The sequence below is a fragment of the Numida meleagris genome, chromosome 4 (assembly GCF_002078875.1).
Source record: "Numida meleagris isolate 19003 breed g44 Domestic line chromosome 4, NumMel1.0, whole genome shotgun sequence".
NCBI classification, from domain to species: Eukaryota; Metazoa; Chordata; class Aves; order Galliformes; family Numididae; genus Numida; species Numida meleagris.
Genome location: NC_034412.1, coordinates 12,758,916 through 12,777,507, shown reverse-complemented (window position 1 = coordinate 12,777,507; position 18,592 = coordinate 12,758,916). Strand labels below are relative to the sequence as shown.

Genomic DNA, 18,592 nt, shown 5'->3' with positions numbered 1-18,592 from the left:
CTCTCTTGTTAAGTCATAGAGCACTCTTAGATCATTTACGAATGTATACAAGCATTGTGCCTATATCATAATACTTCAGTGTTAAAATCAGGGAACCTCGTAAAATGCTTAGTGTGTATATATATATATCTTATACATATATACTTGAAAGATTTTTCTCTTTTATTTAGAGCTGAGAAAGTTCAAGAAATTGTTGCCTGGTTGAAGGCACATCCTGTCTCTGCTTTATCTCGCTCATCTTGTGACTTGCAAATTTTGGATGCAGCTATTGTTGAGAAAATTGAAGAAGAAATAGAGAAATGCAAGGTATGCAGCTCAATACCATTGTGAGCAGTGATAAACCAAAAAGCATTTGCTCGTTATTTTCCAAGGTCTTGAATTAGAATAAGCAACTGGAAGATTACTTGTCATTCCAAAGAAAAAGCATACAAAACATAATGTAAGATATGAATTTGCAATGTAAATTGTCACAGGAATTCAGAAGAGCTCATTCTTGATCTTCCTAATTGACTCACTCTTTTTGAGGTGATTCTGCAGCATTAGGCTATACTGTGAACTCTGCTTTTTGGTGATTTCAGAAAGAAACAGGCATCAGTGTATATTCTGAACCACTGAAGTGCTATTTCCAAGTACACTAATAGCTCTTTTTCCCTTGCTTTTCTCTTTTGCGAAAACTCATTTAGTGAGGAAAAGTAGAAAGCTATTTTCTCAGGACCACAGATCAAAAAAGGTGCCAAGGTAGTTACTAAAGCCGAAGGTAAAGGCAAAGATACATGAAATAACAGGCTGATTTCTTTGAAGTTACTTGCGGGGGCACAAATTGGTGTGAGTTCTCACATTAGACAATGCAAGCTGTTCAAAAAAGATCAGTTGTATTTTAAAAACTAGATTTAACCAACTTAACTGTACAGGTCTCACAAAGCCTTTTTATTTTAAACAAAAGAACTCTACGTTATTTCTTCAAATGTTTTGTTTTTCCTTTCCTTTAGCAGAGAAAGAGCAACAAGAAGGTGCGAGTAACTGTGAAACCCCATTTGCTGTATAGAGTAAGTGACACAAAACGTTTTTTATTTTGTTTGAAATGTATGTTGTTGAGATCATTCTTACTTTACCTCAGCTTTTCAACTTTCAGAAAGCAGAATTTTAGAACAGTATTCATAGACAATAAGGTTTCTTATGCCTCCTAGAAAATCAGCTTCAAAGTGGCAGTCTGTCTCTAAAAGGAGAGAATTTCTGCTGACTACAAACTCATTCATGTATACATACTCATACATGACTTTCAGTCCTTCCTTTTTTTCTGACTTTCAGACTTCTTCACTTCTAATGGGCTGTATAATGGAATGTACTTTTCATTTGTCTCCTCTTCCCTGTTTTCCTTTATGTTTGGCTCCTGATATATGATCAGCTGCTGCTCATCTTCCTGCTATTTCTCAGATACTCACCTATGTTACTTATACAGGGATGATACGCTTTTGATGGTTTTAGTTTGTCTGAACTGGTCCCCTTAGTCTGTCTTAAATCACGCACAGTGCTGCTGTTCCTCAGGCAGAAGCAGTGAGTGAGTTGCAGTAAATAATATTAAAAAAAAAGTGTGTGCGTTGTGTCTGGATGGAAAGGGTTCTATGTTTTTTGGGCTTTTTTTTCAGAGTTTGTTTCAGAGTGTGTTTCAGATAGTGTTATAGATGTGTTTTGATTGTAATCACTTTTTTTTTCTTCTCAGCCTTTAGAACAGCAGAATGGAGTTGTTCCAGATAGAGAGGCAGAATATAGGCTGTTTGACCGTGTTGTCAATGTTAGAGAGAACTTCTCTGTACCAGTTGGTCTTCGAGGTACCATTATAGGAATTAAAGGAGGTAATATTTTCTTCATAACTGTAGCATTATAGGTGTATAACAGTTAAGCTAGTGATGTGAAACTAGGCTTCTTAAAAGTATTTTTTTGTATAATAATGCTAAACATATATTTATCTCCTATGAAGCATATGCAACTTGAAGCCACTGTTTACTGTTAAGTAAATCTACAGGTATTCCTTTTTAATGTCATGTGTTATCCATCTGTACTTTGAATATGAAATTTCTTACCCTTTGCTCGTTTTTAAAATGAAGAAAGCATTGAGATCAGTGAGAAAGAGCACAGGCTGCAAAAAAATCTAAATGAAATTATGAGAAGATACAGACGCAGTTAAAAAAAAGAAAAAAAAGTAGTGGGAGTAAAAACAATAGAAACATTACATTGAATGTAAAATTTTCTCAGATGTGATTTGTCTCATTTCTTTAATTTGGATTTTACTTTACGATATTTGAATTCTGTTAAATGGCATGGATTTACAACTTCTTTGACAAGAAGACTGTTTCAGGTAAACAAAAGGATTTACCGAAGCAGATGGGATGTACAAGTTTGAGATCTAGTAATAGAAATTATTAACACAATACTAATCTGTCATTATGCAAGAAATAATCACTGAAGGTAACGCTGAAGATGTCCATTTCTGATTACCTGAATGTAAAGAATGGCTTGCATCTTTTTTTCTGGTGGTTTCTGACAACTGTGATATGCTGCTGTAAATGACCTGTAATATCAACCGATCACGCAGGTTGATAAGTTGTTATGACGGTATATTTCTGATAAAAGTATATCTAAAAGGGAAGCCATATTTGTCTTTTTTGGGGGAAACATTTCTGAATTGTTGTTTATAAAATTCCTGATTTAAAGAACAAGGATTTCTTTTAGCTAAATTATTTATACTCTCATAACTGATAATTACATAGTTTAGATTAAACAGCTACTTGCCACAGACGCAGTATGACATTTTATTTCATTTTCTATAGCCAGTAGAGAAACAGATGTGCTCTTTGAAGTTTTGTTTGATGAAGAATTCCTTGGAGGCCTAACTATAAGGTTTGTGCAGAGGATTTCATAGCCATTTCATTGTTGGCCTCTGGTTTCAGTGGTTTTAGGTGCCTTTTTTTTTTTTTTTAGAGCTTTGTTTCTCAATGATATTTATCATCGTGGTTCTTTTTCTCTTTGAGTAAGAATAATTTTTATGAAGTGGAAATGCTTTTAAGTTGTTTTTTGTTGTTTTCCAGAGTTCAAAGCTACTAACTTCTAGGAGGCGAATATGAACCAGCAGAATAAAGCACTAGATTGAAATGTCTTTTTTAAACAAATACATATAGAACAGGTTTTTATCAGCATCTGTTTAACATATAGTTAAAAAACAGACTTGGTAATCATCTGCTCCTCTGAAAAAGGGACTCTGAACTATCAAAAATTGGTACTTGAGCACTAAACTAACTGCCATTTAAAAACCTTAACTGTTCTTCAGGTGGAGGCATCATTAATGTTTCTTAGCTTAGAGTGCAATAACTTTTCTGTGTTTAAGTAAGCAGGTAAACTTCTAAGTGCAGTAATTTAATCAGACGTATTCATTTTACTGTTTAGTTTTGTTTTTTTGCTTTTAAACAAGTTAATTTTTTTTAGACAAATTAGAAGAGAACCTTGCCTATTCCCTGTGTTTAGCAAGCAGTCCTATTCCTTTCAAGAACATGTCCTGTAGCATAATTCTTGATACTAAAGATAATCTGTGCAAAATTGACTAAATGCTTCTTAACTTCAAATTATTGTTCTGCCACTGTCTTCAGTTTTCACCTCAGGAAAAGAATATTATTTTCTGGTTCATATATATACACCTTTTTTTTTTTTTTTTTTTACAGAAATACTTACTATAGAACTATGATATAGCAGTTTACTCACTTTTAAAAATTGAGGTTAGCACTGAAAGGTGCAATATAAATTCAGAAGTAGATTTTACAGTTTTTGAAAGCCAGAGGCCAAAGAGGAACACAACTGATGGTTTTGATGTTGTGTGTAATGGTACTAGATTTCAATATTGGGTCTGATTTTCAACCTCTGATGCTCCAACTTGAATAATCTTTTTGTATAGAGGTAACAGCATTGTCAAATTTAGATGTATTGAAATGTCAACAATTAAATAACATTAAATAAATGTTAAATTTGCTCTTCTTAAGGTGCTCACCTGCCAGAGGTTATCGTCTGCCATCAAGTGCCTTAATTAACCTGTCTCATGGTATTCGGTCAGAAATGGGAAATCAAAAACTGACAGCTATAGTTAAACCTCAGCCAGCTGTGAATAACTACAATTCATATGCATCTGATCTATCATCTGTATGCTCACAAAAAGTGCATCTGGGAGGCCTCAACCATTCCCCTCGCTCCCTTTTTGTTCCTACTCAAGTAAGACTGTTTTCATTTAAACACAGATACACATAGTTTTTACATAGAAGCTGAACTGTAACCACGGTTGTTATCCTTATTGATAATGAAAAACAATTGCTTTTATGTCAATGTATTAGAAGCAGAATAACTCTTACCTTGGATAAATTAATTTATCCAGCAATTAAAGAGACCAGAAGTTCTTTTCTGACAGTTGTCCTGTTCTATTTGAATAGCTTTGGTTGGATTTCCAAAAGGCAAATATTCAGATCATACCACTGACACTGCAGCTGGTGTTAGCAAATAGCTTTGTTTGGCAGAGATGCAGTTATTTCCTTAATGCTCTGTTCCTTAATGTTTGCTGTAGGCCAAGCTTGTACCCCTGCTCAGAAAGACAAGATGTGATTTTCTTGTCAATTTTGCATCTTGGTTATGATTACTTTAGAAATGAAGTAAACCAGGAAAAATGACAGATGAATTGGGGTTCTCATCGGTTTAATTAATCTTTCATTTTTAATAAGTGACTTTAAAGAACATAAGCATAATGGGTGACTAAATGTTGATAGATGTGTTAGGGAAGAATTGCATCATATTTTCTAAATCTGTAGAAGAAAGAGTACTATCCAAAAGAAAATGTATAGTAGTGCCACACTTCAGATTTTGTCTTTTCTCTCGATTTAGCAACTGAATGGAAGACAGCATTACAATCTCAGGGCTGAAAATCAAGGGACCTCCAACTCACCTCACAAAGGATCGTTTCTGAGCAGCAATCAGAAGAATAAAGTGAGTGTCCTCATTCATTTAGTATTTTGGCCACTATTTGCAGCACCTGTCCTTTTTCATCATATACAAACACCCAATTTAAGAAAACTAAGCTGTTTTAGTCCATGTGCAGACTGAGACAGAACTTGTCCCAGTTCTTGCATGAATGAAAAAATCTTGTGTTACGTCATTGAGATTCAGGATTTTCAAAAGAGCTATTTGTCATGGTTTTATGATTTTTCGGTTATTGGTATTCCACGTCATAACATCATGTAGTGTATGTACCTGGTTCTCAGAAGAGAAGGACTACTACATTCCCCAGGGAACTTTGCTCCCCTGTTACTGTTTTCCTGTTAGAGGGAAAGATAAAACGCGCGTATCACGAGACCTGTTCTCTTTCCGCCCGTCTCTCATCCTGGCAGCATCTCACTCCCAGCTGTCTTATCATCGGTATTAGAGTAAGGCCTACCTTGATTTTTGGACATTCTCTCTCATTGTATTGGATTTATCAGCTTAAATTGTAATTATATTGTATTATAGTGTGTTATTTTGCATTCCGATATCTTATTTAGTAAATTAGTTTGTTTCTCCTCAGATTGTTGCTGCTGTTTTTGCTCTCAGGCCCATCTCCCTACCCTTTTTTCCCTTTTCCCTTTCCCGGGGCGTGGGTCCCCTGCCCCCTTAGTCACAGAACCGGGCCGAACACCTGTAAACCATTGACACTATTGTTTATGTAGCTAGGCTTTTGTTTTGTGGTAATGTACCTGTAAAGTCATGAAGCAGTTGAAAGGCCTTAAAAGTAAGTCATTATTTATAAAATGTAAGAATATTTTCAGTATGAGAGCATGCTTTCATAAGCCATTTTGAATTATCATCTTGAGTTCAATTATAGTCAGTGACTATATTATATTAGTAACTTCTGAAAATTGTAAGTGAGCAAAGAAAGACGATCTCCAGCACTAGGCTCATTACAACTGAATATGCTGCATAAATACATTGTTAACACGTTAAATACCTGCAAATTCTTCTGATGTCGGTATGAGAAGTTCTGTCTGAGCACTGTTGTACAAAGACGTTTCAGAATGTCTTTGTATATGACTAGCTGTTCAGAAGTTGAATTTAAAGCTGTTGAGTTTATTGAGTAATTGTTTCTTATTTTGTCAGGCACAGAATAAGCAAGATGATGAATTTTGCAGTATATGGCAATCATTGCAGAGTTCTGGGAAGTCTCACCATGTTCAGCAAAACATGCACGAGAAGGTCAGTGCATACACTTTTAAACAAATCTCAGGATTCAAAATGTAAAGGTTCTTAATTCCCTACAATATTTCGATACATCAGAAGACTTCCTAGTTAGTGTTGCAGATAAGTTTTGTGGATCAAAATATTGTTGCACAGGGTATGCAGAGCACTGGAACAAGGCAATGAAAAGGGACTGTTGTATCTGCTATGATAGATAGTAGTTTTCTTGTTAAGGTTTGGTGTTTGAAATCCTAGGGTACAGTTCTACCTCAGGATATCAAGCTGGGATCTGGCAATCAGTTCTGTAAGCCAGGCTTCAATGATGGCAGCTTTAGAAGTCAGCAAAGAAAACAGGAGCCATATAAAAAATGTAAGTACTGCAATTTAAAAACTTTGTTTGGGAGAACTTAGTTGCTTTATCTTCCTTGAAATGACTATTGAGTGTCTTTGTAGTTACGGACAGGAAGTAATAGTTATAGTTACACAAGCACTACATGGTACATGTTGTTGTCAGATACTGTCCCTGGTGTGCACATACAGCTAATCCACACTTCATCTCAAACTCTTTCGACCAAGTTGTTCATCATTATGTTGAGTTTCTTCATAAGTGACTCCAAAAACCAAACAGAAAAACACCCAAACAAGAAGAACTTTGGCTTTGAAAATATGCTTGCAAACAATCGTGTTTGTAGAATATAAAATTAAATGTCACCATGTGCTTCATTTTCATGTATTTTACCCTATAGGAAAAGAATATACCGAATAACCTTTAAAGTATGAATTGGAGACACATGATGCAGCCATTCAAATTAATGCGACTTTGTACTAGCGTGGAGTTGTTAGGTTTTGGTTTGGTTTTTTTGAGTCTTTGTTATTGCTATATTTTGGAATGTTCTTAAAAACTGTTCTTTTATTCTAATTCTCTATTTGTAGTTAAAGAAGACTCCAGATTTACAAGAGGTGAAAGTCAACCCCATAATAAAATACCAAACAAGCAGGTAATTTATTCTATGCTGAGTAAGTGTATTCTTGTCTTTTTCACTGTATTCTGATGAGATTAATGATTTTATGGATTTATCTTTAATGAACATATTACTCGATTCTTTTAATAGGTAAACCTTATTTTGGAGATTTTTTTTTTCTCTAGAGAGATTTTATAGACAGAAAATGAGAGCATCAGGAATATAATGATGACAACGAATGATTTTCCTGTTCATTTCAGGATGTAGAAGCTGTATTGTAATAGGAAAGCACATTTTACTGAAATGCTTTAAGAATATTAGCTTGTAGAAGCTACTTACAGATGCATTTCTTATTCGATTGCATTATAATGACTAATAGAGTATTAGTATTCAATAATAAATACTGCAGTATTATTTCAGAATTTTGCAGGCGTGAATAAGCACAATGTCAAGCTTCTGAAGAGAAATGAAAGTGTGCCTGTAATTCAGAAGGCTGCAAGTGATGGTCCCTGTACAGGTGGAAAGGTAGAATGTAATGTTGATTTCCGTGTGCTTCTTTTAATAACATCAGTTTCTCCCCAGTTTTGTTCCTATTACTTCTGTTCACTTGTGCTCAAATTCCTGTTTGTAACAGATACAAGACAAACTCAAATAACCTTGATAATTCTTTAAATCAGCCCTTTATAGATCGCTTCCACTTTATGTGCAAAACTTAAATGCGATCTGTGGATATCTGTTCCCAATCTGACAAGACATGCTGTGATCTGCCCGAACTCAGAGGAAAAAAAAAAGCCTGAATGAACATAAAATTAATTTCAAACTAATACATCTTTCTTCTTGCATCTGCTTGCAATACACTACGTTGATGTACTTACTTAAAAAATTTCTTTTTAGAAGGACAGTGAACTTGAAAGCCTTCTAGCTTCATTGAAAATGTCCAAAGAAAATGAAGTGCAGACTTTTTCCAAGGAAGCAAGAGCTACAAATGAAGAACATCTGTCACCACAATCATTTGCTATGGTATGTATACTGCAGGAAGCATTACGTGGCAATTTAGCTTCTGCTGCCTCATCATCAATACTTCTGTTAGAAGAAACTCCATGAAACCTCATTCAGCCTTCTTGAATATATTGATGAGCTTTTAATTAGCTATTCTCAAAGAAAATTAACAAACACATTTGTTAAGATGCTGTTATCTGCACTTTGTTAAAAATGAAACTGATAGAAAAACAATAAGGCAGGTTAGGTGTAATATTGATTGTAATGTTTGATTTGTAATATTTGATTGTAATATCCAGAATGAAGTAAGAAGGTTGTGTCATCTGAATGCTATCATGTCCCTGAAAGGTTTGTTTTATTTTTACAGAAAGGAACACAGATGCTCAAAGAAATTTTGAAGATAGATGGCTCTGATCTGGGAACAAGGAATGAAGTGAAATCCCAGGTTAATGATGTTCCTGCTTCCCCTGGTAGACAGGATTGCCATGGAGCTGCATTGCAGTATAGACAAACAAAAAAAATGGGTATGTTTAGACATCAACATAATTGAGAGCTTCACCTTATTGTGGTAGTCTAGAACAATCTTAGCTAATGCTTCAGTACGTATTTTCAGAATAAGATAATTAAATGTCCATATTTTTCAGTTCTACTTCTTTATTCGGCATTAAGAATTTCTTTATACATGCTGTCCCGTGTTTTGTTCATCAGATGTGAAAATACCAGAAAAAACAAATATGATTCATCTAATGCTAATAACAAAATTACTCTTCCTTCACTGCAGGAAATATTTGTGATACAGCTTTTTTTTGTTTTTATCAGCTGCTTATATGAACAATCCTCATAGCTCTGGAGGCCCTCAGAATACACCAGCATTGGAAACTGGAGGTCACCCTTTTGTTGGTCCACAGCCTGCATTGTCTACTCCTGTTTCTGAACTTTCTCGTATTTGTTCTCTTGTTGGGATGTCACAACCTGATTTTTCTTTTGTAAAAACACCACAGGTAAAACTTGTTTTCTGCAAAAGTTCAAGTTCTTAGCTTATTTTCCATTGCCCTTTATTAAACATGTGGATGGAGTACTGAAATCTATCTAAAAAATAAAACTTAGCTCCTTTTGTTCCCATTTTTTCAAAGCAAACAATAAAGCCCCTGTTTCCATCTCACTGTTTGTCTGCAGTACAAATGCCCTGAAAAATCTTGTCTTGTTTTTCTAGACTATGACAGTTTGTCACATAAAATTATCCAATGGATTGTTGGTTCATGGACCACAGTGTCATTCTGAAGCCGAAGCAAAGGAGAAAGCTGCGCTTTTCGCTTTACAGCGTTTGGTGAGGACAGCAAAAAATCTTCTAAAATTTTTGTCTCTGTTGCACTGGGTCTGTTTGTAATCCATCATTTGTTTTTTTAACAAGAGCTCCGTAGGGGTGAACTTGCCTTTTCCTCCACCGGTGTTTCCAAATTATCAGCCACTAGGAGTTCCTGTGCCACCTGGATCTATTCCTCCAGTCTTTGCACAAGCCCCTGGTAAGTATTTGACTAGTACGCATTTCAGATATTGTCATGATTGCCTGTAGTTGTAATAGTTCTTTGTATGAGAACAGGTGCCTTCCAGAAAGCACTGTTTTTGGTCTTCTTGTAATGTAGTTGTACATCTGAGCTGCTTTGAAAACGATTCAGAGGATCTTGCATCTCTCAATTATTTTCTTCTTTCTTTTCCTTAATAATGTAATTCTCCATTATGTTAGTAGGTGTTTTTTTCTTCAAAAAAAAAATAGTAATCAGTTCAAAGCTGATACAAACCTGATACTCCCAGTTCAGAATTCAGGAGATGTCTCTTAGTTGATTTTTTCTTAATTATGTGGATCTATTGGTTTTCAAATATATCTGATGGTTATACAGGCATTATTAACTTTACTTGTTCAGAACAAACTTTCACTGAAGTGCTGCATCACAATCCTGTTGTATACTGCAAAACATTATCCTGGTAAATAACAACGTTTGTTATTTAACATTTCTGTCTCCACTATATTGTACCAGAGTAAAACTCATCCTCACTGCTTGTAATTAGTCAGCACAGCTGTAGTATCCTAGTAACCCACACAGCAACTGCTACATCTTTCATCCCCTGAGGGTAGAATCATAGAATATCCAGAGTTGAAAGGAACCCAGCAGGTTAATTGAGCCCAACTCCTGACTTTGCACAGGACCATCTATAAATTAACCTTTATGCCTAAGAGCACTGTCTAAATGCTTCTTGAACTCCCTCAGGATGCCTTTGACCCCCTCCCTGGAGAGCTTGTTCTGGTGCCTAGCAACCCTCTTGGAGAAGACCATTTCCCCAATATCCAATCTGAATTTCCCCTGACTAGTATAGTTCACCTGGCTAAAGAAGTGAAAATCTACTCTAATTTATGTGCACTGTGCAATGCAGATGTAGCAACTTAGTGCTCTTAGGAGTGCTGTCACCTAGATGTACTGTAAAAGCAGAACTGTTTAGTAGTTGGTTTATTGTTTTTGTTGAAAAATCAATGACAGCCTATTTTCAAGCAAGCATGAAGAAAATAAGGCATTATTGGAGAGAGAATGTGTATACAAATGTCATTAGGGTAGGGCTTTGGGGAGTTGATGTGCTCTTTATGAGAAAAGAAAGCTAAAAAGATATTCATTTTCACAGCTAATATAATACCTCCGTCATCTCACATGTTTGGTCCAGTGTCCTGGGGAACTCCAGTGCCTATTCATGGCAAACACTATTATCCTGGTTCCTACCCAGGAAATGTGTCTCTTGCAGGAACTATACCAGTTGGTTCTCACAACCAGTTTATACCTCTACAGGTAAGTTTGGCAGGTTTGTCTTAATATTCTACTTTTGTAAAACTATACCTACGTGGTGAATATGACACCTCTACAGCGAAGAACTGATTAGTGTTAGAAAATTATTTTAAATATTTGTGTGCATGTTTTCTAATAGTGGAATATTTGCAATTTTTTTAAGAATGCATTCTTTTAAATAATATTTATTTAATTTAAAGGTAACTAAAAAAAGGGCTGCTAGCAAGAAAAACTTTGAGTTCAAGGAGTTTCAGAGTTCCCCTCAAGCTGCACCACTAAAGAATGAACAGCCAGTGTCTTCTGACCACATTCAGCAAGATAGTTCGTCAGCTCCTTTAAAATCTCCTCAAGCCGCTCAGTCTACTGTTTCATTTCAAGACAATGTGGCTACTCCAAGCGTTCCTCGTAACAAATCAACACCAAATACTTCCAGCAAGCGAAAGCCAAGAAAGCTGGCTGTCAATTTTGGCACGCCAAAATCTTCAGAATAAATATGGTAGCTAGGTGTATTTTATTTTAACTCTTCCCCCAATGTTATATCATTTAAAAAAATCAGAAAGCTCTACTAAAAGACCAGCCACTTTAAGTATAATATAGAATGAAATACATTTTATTTGCTATGAATTTCAGATTGTTATGAAAATTGAAAATGACATTAAAACTTAATTATTTTGACTTAGATTAGCAGGAAATGCTGAGTTAAGGTTACCATGCCATTCATTGTGCCTAGGTTTCTGAACAGTGGCTTACAGACTATACTGGGTAAGCAGCAATAACAGTGGCAACCTTAATTCAGAATCGCTGTGCTTTTTGAGTGGGATATGGAGCAGTAATAAGTTGGGCATCAAATACTGCTTAGCATGACATTTTATATTCTAGCTTATTTTTAAATAGTGTAATAAGATAGAAAGGAAAAAAAATAATTTAAATGCAGTTTTAGTATTGGCTCTCCAGGTCCTTTTGAGATGAATCAGTATAATTAAAATTTAGCTACAGTTAAACTGCCAAATTTGCTGCAATTATGAACTAGTAGATTTTATGCCAGAGGGCAACAAATTTATAAATTTCAAAAATAGGTATTGCTATATCTCTGATGGTACAGAGTGGCAAGATGTGCTTGCTGATGCACAATCCATTCTAAGAGATTAATTTATAGGATGTATTGAATAAAAAATATATTTACAAAGTAGAGACCTCTTTGGTAAAGTTTTTGTTTTCTTTTTGTTTGTTTGTTTTAAAGCTAGTAGCACTATATTTCTTTGTTTTCTGGTGATAAAGCAACATGGATATCTACTACAGTTTGCATAGTCCCCTAAAATGCCAGTGATATCCTGAAATTTTCTACATTATAAAATTGAGTGGAGTTTAAAGATGTTTATCTGTGTAGTATGGCTGTCAAAATTGTGCTTACTGAGTCCATTTTTCCCCCCAGTAGTTTGTGCCTTGAAACCTTCTCTATGGTATGTTATTTTTATGGCTAGGTGACTTTTAGTATTTATTTTTGGTTTTGTGATAGACGTTCTGTGTAGCAGAATTGTCATTACGTTATCATAAACTATTACTATTAGTTTCATAAGAATATTTATGCAAAGTTGACATGTCTTTTTGGAGGGAGCTAAGTTGTAAGAAGTAATTACATCATGCTTAGTTCATGTACAAAAAGAGAAGGCTCAAAGGTATGTACCTGTTCATTTTTCACCCACGTGCACTGATCTTACTCATATTAACAATAACCCTTCAGTCTAAGAATTTAAAGCCTCAGTTGGTGCTGTTCACTGGCATTGATTAAGTTTCATTTTTCTTCTTTATTCTAATTATTCAAGGAAAAAATAGTTTTCCTCTGAAAATAGCTGAGAAATAAATTACACTTTAGTGGTTTATTTTCTTGTCTCCCAAACAGTTTTTGTGTTGGATCTGCAAGTCTGTAGACTTGCTTTTCACTTCCATTAGTATCAAGTTTCACATTATTATCATTTTTCATGATTTTTTTAATACTACTTTCTCCAAAACAATAGCATTAAATCCTATGAAAAGGATAATAGAGGTAAAAATGTTTTATTTAGTATCACACCTAACCTTGTAGAATAGTCTAGATTCAGTCTTAAAAATACATTGATTTTTGTTGTTTTCTTTATATTCACTTAGTTTCAAGAAATTAAAAGCCATATTCCATGAAGGGAAAGGGAGACATATTGGTGATTTATTGTCATTTGCAATGTGATACTCACAAGATGTTTTCATGCCAATATTTCAGGAGTGTTTATATGAAACTCTATGAGACACAGATATCAGTCCCCTATGTCCTACATGAGTTACCTGATCATCAGAGACAAGGTCTGTTTAGAAATTCCTGTGACAGAGATTAGACCACGTTAGATTCTTGCATCACCTTATCTCCCAGACTGTAGTCTCCTTCAAACTTTACCACAGGTGTCATCATGAAAGACTTAAACAGATATGATTGGTAAGGATTTTGTCATTTCAGTTGAAATTCTGAATTTCCATAAAATTACCGAATTTTTATATATCTGGATAGCCAATTTATGCAGATTAAAAAAGAATATTAAGGACGCTATACTAGTAACACCAGTAAACACAGCGATTTTTATTATTAATCACTTCTTGTTTCCAGATTTCCTCCTTCTCTTCTGGAAAAAATTGCTAGATTTAATCTATGTAGCTGGTTAAACAGTTAATTCTGTAGCTGCTGCATATTGTATTAGACTCTAGGTTTTAGTATATATAATTATATTCTGTGATACTGACTGCCTGGTGCCCAGTTAATTACAGTTTTACATGTCCTGGTACACGTGACATCTGCATTGACCTATGCCGTCTCCCTCTGACTTCAGTTTCATATTTTAATGAGATGATTGTTTAATTCATACAGGTATAAATTTAAACATTTGTTTTTCTCATAAATATGAAGTATTTTGTAAGCACTGGAATTTTTCATTAGATCTTATACAGAGCAGTATTTTACTAAAAATCAAAAAGGGAAGACTTTTATGTGCGCATTTTTGTAGTTTCTGATTTTTTTAAAATAACTTTTCATTGTTTATCTGCCAAGTGAAATGTTTTAAATTTGCATATGAATGGATACAGAATGTATTTTTTGTGCTGTTTAGTGTTAGTGTGCATTTGCAGATTTTTAGCATGTACTTGCACAAAGGACTGTGCGAAGATATTTTAAAATATGAATATATGATACACTGAAGGAAACCATTAATAAGAGTTAAATGCTATATAAAACTTTAATGCAATAGAATAATTTTATAAATTGTGTCTGTGTCTGTTTGGATTAAATATTGAAACCAAAAAAAACCATATTTTCACTGTTTTATTTTCAAATACTATGTGGGAACTTCTGTATGCTCCAAATCAAAATGTTAAGATATGAATTCAATCTCATGAAGACCAAGTACTGTCTCAGAAGTGGCAACCGCCCATCTCCTCAGAGCTATTTCTTCATGGCTTTCAACTGCTATTCAGTTAAAAACTGGAATCTTGTTTAAATAGCTGTTGGTCAGTTTGAAATCAAAAGCATTTAATTAGATGGTGATCTTCTGAAATTTCTTTGGTATATGTCACCTGTAAGATTAAAAAAAAAAAAATCTAATTAAAGGCAGTAAGAATATTACTCTTCAGGAAGTTCAGTCCTAGTAATTCTTATCAAGGTGCAAAAATAGCTGTCAGCTGAAGAGCAGGAGAAGCCGTGGATACCTAGAAATATTTGATAACCTAATATTACCTTTCTCTGTACCTGGAACGAAATATTATGCTGATATTTTTTTTCTAGAGTAGAGTAAGATTAGGTACCTTATTTGTAACAAGGCTTCTAAATGCAGCGTATTGGCAAACTGCACTAAAATAATGGAATGTGATTATATTTGTCAAGAAAGAAATTGAGAAATATATTTCATAATTAGATTTCCTCACCCGTAATAATAGCAGGTTTTTAAAACTCAGAACTGCCAAATTAACATCATTAGATATTATTTTAAAGGGTAAATAAATCTGACTTTGTACAGAATATATATAAAAAATGCTGAATGTCATTTTTTTCTCTAAGCGTATGTTCAGACTTGTTCCCTTGTAATGCTTAATGAACACTAGTCTGTAGTCATGCTTGTTAATTTTTAGTATCTTTGGCTGTGACATACAAATTTTGTTAGGATCTGTCTTTTGCAGAAATCTGGTATTTTCCTTCTTACAGCTTATTACGTGAATTAGCATGATTAAAATGACTTGGAGTATACTCTTAACGTGACCAACTATTTGATTTAGTGTAACTGTGTTCTGTGCAGAACTGCAGTCAAGTCTTGGTAGATCCAGGTCATATTATTCAACATGAAGATGGCAAGATATGATCTTGCATTTCTTAGCCTCCCCTCAAATTAGTCAGTGGACTTGTAGGTACTTCAGTTGTCCTGTATGGCAATTTCTGCCTTGTCCTGTCTCAATACACAGCACTAAAGAAAATGAACTTAAGTAAAGGGATAACTTTAAAACATATTGGTTTGTGCGTAATAAATCTTGCATAGCCATTCCCATTCAAAAATTAAATTACTCTTGTTCAATTTAGTTTAGTTCATTTGAACTACTGCACAGATGATCCCAAAGAGTGAAGAAACTCAAATCTCGGACTGGTTACTTCCAGTAAGGGATCTCTTCCCTTCCTTCTTTTGAGAAGTGATCTCTATAGATATTCCATAGTCAGCCTTCCTTACTATGGAGATACAGTTATGTTCTTCTCTTCCTGTCTCTGGAAAAGAGACACAGTGACATCTCAGGCACAAAGGGCAGGCTGAGTACACATTTTGGCCCAAAGAATCCAAATGTAGGTGCTTGAGGACCCATGAATATTGAGACTGTAACTGATACATATTTGGATGAATCAGATATCAAGAGGTAAGTAGCTGCTGATTATTAACAAAAGAATCCATCGTTCCTACAGAGGTTCCTTATTACTGCTGATTTTTACATACTTCTCTGTAATTAAAAAATATCCTGTTTTATTTCTGCTTTGAAGGATAATACAAATCAAAGAGAACTGAGGTAGTCCGCAGGTTAAGTGTAAACAGTAAACCTATCATTTTAAAGGACCGAGAAAGTATTTTTCATTAAAACTAATTCTTTTTTTTTTCTGATAAAATTTGGGTCAGTGATCATTAATGCATCAGCATTGCTGTATGAAAGTTGATAATCACCCTTAGTCCTCTATTATGTGCATCAGAAAGACCAAGGCTGGCAATCCAAAGCCAGCATGTAATTTCTGTGCCAGTAACTAGCAAGAAAATTCAAAATCAGAAACCTTGTTGGGGTTACAGGGTGAAACAAGAACAATGGTGATTCCAATGCAAGTGAGGATAAATGGAGAACTGCTGGAACTTCTGAGTTTACTGAGCCTATATTGAGATGGTTCTAGATTTGTGTGTTGGTTTTTTTTTCTTTTTGCTTCCTCATGCTTTATTTATCTATTTTAAAGTGGCTTGGTCTTACTGAAGCAATACTAAAGGATGTCTTCACCCCTCTAGCCTCCAGCATACCCATTCTCTTGTCCTTCTACTTCAGCTTCACTGATGGGCATTTTCCTCTTTCTTTTTAGTCTTTCCTCTGAATTTCCAAACTTAGAAATCAGTGTTCTTTTAAAGAGCTGTTCAGCGCTGGACTTTCCATGTCCATTACTCATAGATGCATAAATAGAAACAGTGCATACACACAACATAATTTCCTTTGTTTTTCAGTGCTGCTTGTAGTTCCTTAGGAGACATGTAGAGGATGGCATTGTCTTGCATATGCACATAGCACATGCCCAAACACGGGCATTACTTGCGTAGGTTTAAAAGCATGGGCAAAAAATGGAGCATTAGTAGGTATACCACTTCTCATTTCACTTGCTTTATTAAATAAATTATTTTAAGACATGAGCGGCTTAAAACTTTGTCCTAAGATCCACCTTAGTCTCTGTCAAAAGTTACTTCTGTTGGAGAACCTGTGGAAAGGAAGGACTGCTTGTGTCCCAGGCACTTCAGTGCAAACCTTTATGTATGTGGGCAGTTACAATGTGCAGTTCTGTAGTGAAAATGAAACCAGTCTCATGTGACTTGTTCCCACTTGATTGTGCCAAACTGTATTGCCGCATTATGAATCATATCAAGAAATTCATCTGATTGAAACTTTCCCTCATGTTATTTTTCAGCCCAATCAGCTTGCTGCGGAGCCACAAGAACAGCTGTGTTGGTTCAACAGTTGGCAGTGTGAGGGCAGGATTATTTAGCAAGAGTGGAACTGCTAAAGAAACATCCCATCACTGCCTAAAACTCACTCGTGAAGCTAAAATGCTAGATTAGCTGATGTGTTGTTGTTGTCTGTTGACTTCAAGAAGAGTGGTAAACTCTGGCAGGAGGACAGGAGGAACTACCAAGAACCATCATATGGTAAATTATTGAAGTAAAATTTGCTGAAAGTTTGTCGCTTTCACTTTGGGTCATCTGTTAATTTTCCAGGCGAGGCTTAAAGAATCATCTATGTCGGATATACAACCAGTAGCAAAATAGAGAAATTCTTAAAAGCAAACTGCCTGAAAACACTGAGGTGAATGCATAACATTAAAACTACTTAAAATGCTAGAGCAAAGGAAATGGGTACAGAGTTTGATGAGACAAAATACAGGTAAGGAAAGGAATGGAACTTAAAGGAAAAAAAAAAAAAGCATGAGTAACAGGTTTCGGGTCTTGCTCTCCTAGGTTCTAGTTGCTGAAGTTCTGCTAGTGGTGCCAGTGCCAAATTTTGATTCATACTTGAAACCTGGGAGTCTTTCTAGTAATTACTACTGGATCTGTAGCACTCCTAGCTCTCATGGGCTATTATAACTTGGATAACTGGAAAACCCTCTGGAGGGTCCTTGTTGCTGACAGAACCATGCTGAGCCTGATGACTTCTCTTACAAATACTCAAATTCCTCATGGCGCGAGTGTTGTCATTGTTGCCAGAGATTATTTTGTTATCCCTGATGTTCTGCCGTTTGGAATAATAACTCCTTTCCTTTGCACACAGTATTGGATGGGTTCCCGGAGTGCCTCCACTCCTTCACTGGGTTTGATATTCCAGTAAGAGATGAGAATAATTGTGCTTTCCAAGACCAAAGAAACTGAAGATTCCAGCGCAGAAGATACAGAAATATGGGAAACTGGTGCTGCAGTAATTGGTATGTGACAGGTGTGTGAAGTCTCTGCCTTTTGGAACAGTTAAAAAAAAAAAAAAAAAAAAAAAGAAAGCATGCTGTCATTTAAATAGGAAGATAAGGATGGTAGCATAGGGTGTGCAGGTTTAGTATCAATGTTACAGCACAATATAAAAGACCTGTGACGAGTGTTAGTACATCCTTACTTCGAGTTGATGTTTCTGGCCTCTGCTAAGATGAACATGGATCTTCTTTTATGCTGACAGTCAGATTTTTCTCTAAAGGTAAGAGGTTTTGGATAAACAAATAGCGCTTGTGTGGAAATAACATTATTTATGACAGAATCACTTAAGTTTGTGCTGGGTAACTCGTGTATG

General features: G+C 35.1%; 1 protein-coding gene across 6 annotated transcripts in view; it reads left to right on the top strand.

Annotated features, from left to right (window-relative positions):
- The window catches only part of XRN1 (5'-3' exoribonuclease 1), a 43,099-nt gene that overhangs the window by 22,894 nt on the left and 1,613 nt on the right, over positions 1-18,592 (top strand). Inside the window, exons 27-44 of one of the 6 annotated variants that reach the window (XR_002437876.1) lie at positions 171-306; positions 990-1,046; positions 1,721-1,853; positions 2,829-2,898; positions 4,029-4,254; positions 4,915-5,016; positions 6,160-6,255; positions 6,493-6,607; positions 7,171-7,235; positions 7,620-7,724; positions 8,094-8,219; positions 8,566-8,722; positions 9,018-9,199; positions 9,412-9,525; positions 9,610-9,721; positions 10,872-11,032; positions 17,232-17,469; positions 18,089-18,239. Coding sequence is in view for 2 of the 6 variants with exons in the window: in XM_021394068.1 (XP_021249743.1) it covers positions 171-306; positions 990-1,046; positions 1,721-1,853; positions 2,829-2,898; positions 4,029-4,254; positions 4,915-5,016; positions 6,160-6,255; positions 6,493-6,607; positions 7,171-7,235; positions 7,620-7,724; positions 8,094-8,219; positions 8,566-8,722; positions 9,018-9,199; positions 9,412-9,525; positions 9,610-9,721; positions 10,872-11,032; positions 11,230-11,520 (2,248 nt within the window). In the remaining 4 variants the exon portion in view is untranslated. Of the gene's footprint in view, positions 1-170; positions 307-989; positions 1,047-1,720; positions 1,854-2,828; positions 2,899-4,028; positions 4,255-4,914; positions 5,017-6,159; positions 6,256-6,492; positions 6,608-7,170; positions 7,236-7,608; positions 7,725-8,093; positions 8,220-8,565; positions 8,723-9,017; positions 9,200-9,411; positions 9,526-9,609; positions 9,722-10,871; positions 11,033-11,229; positions 14,681-17,231; positions 18,240-18,592 lie in introns of those variants that run through there. The other 5 variants (XR_002437875.1, XM_021394069.1, XM_021394068.1 and 2 more) reach the window with 5 other exon arrangements.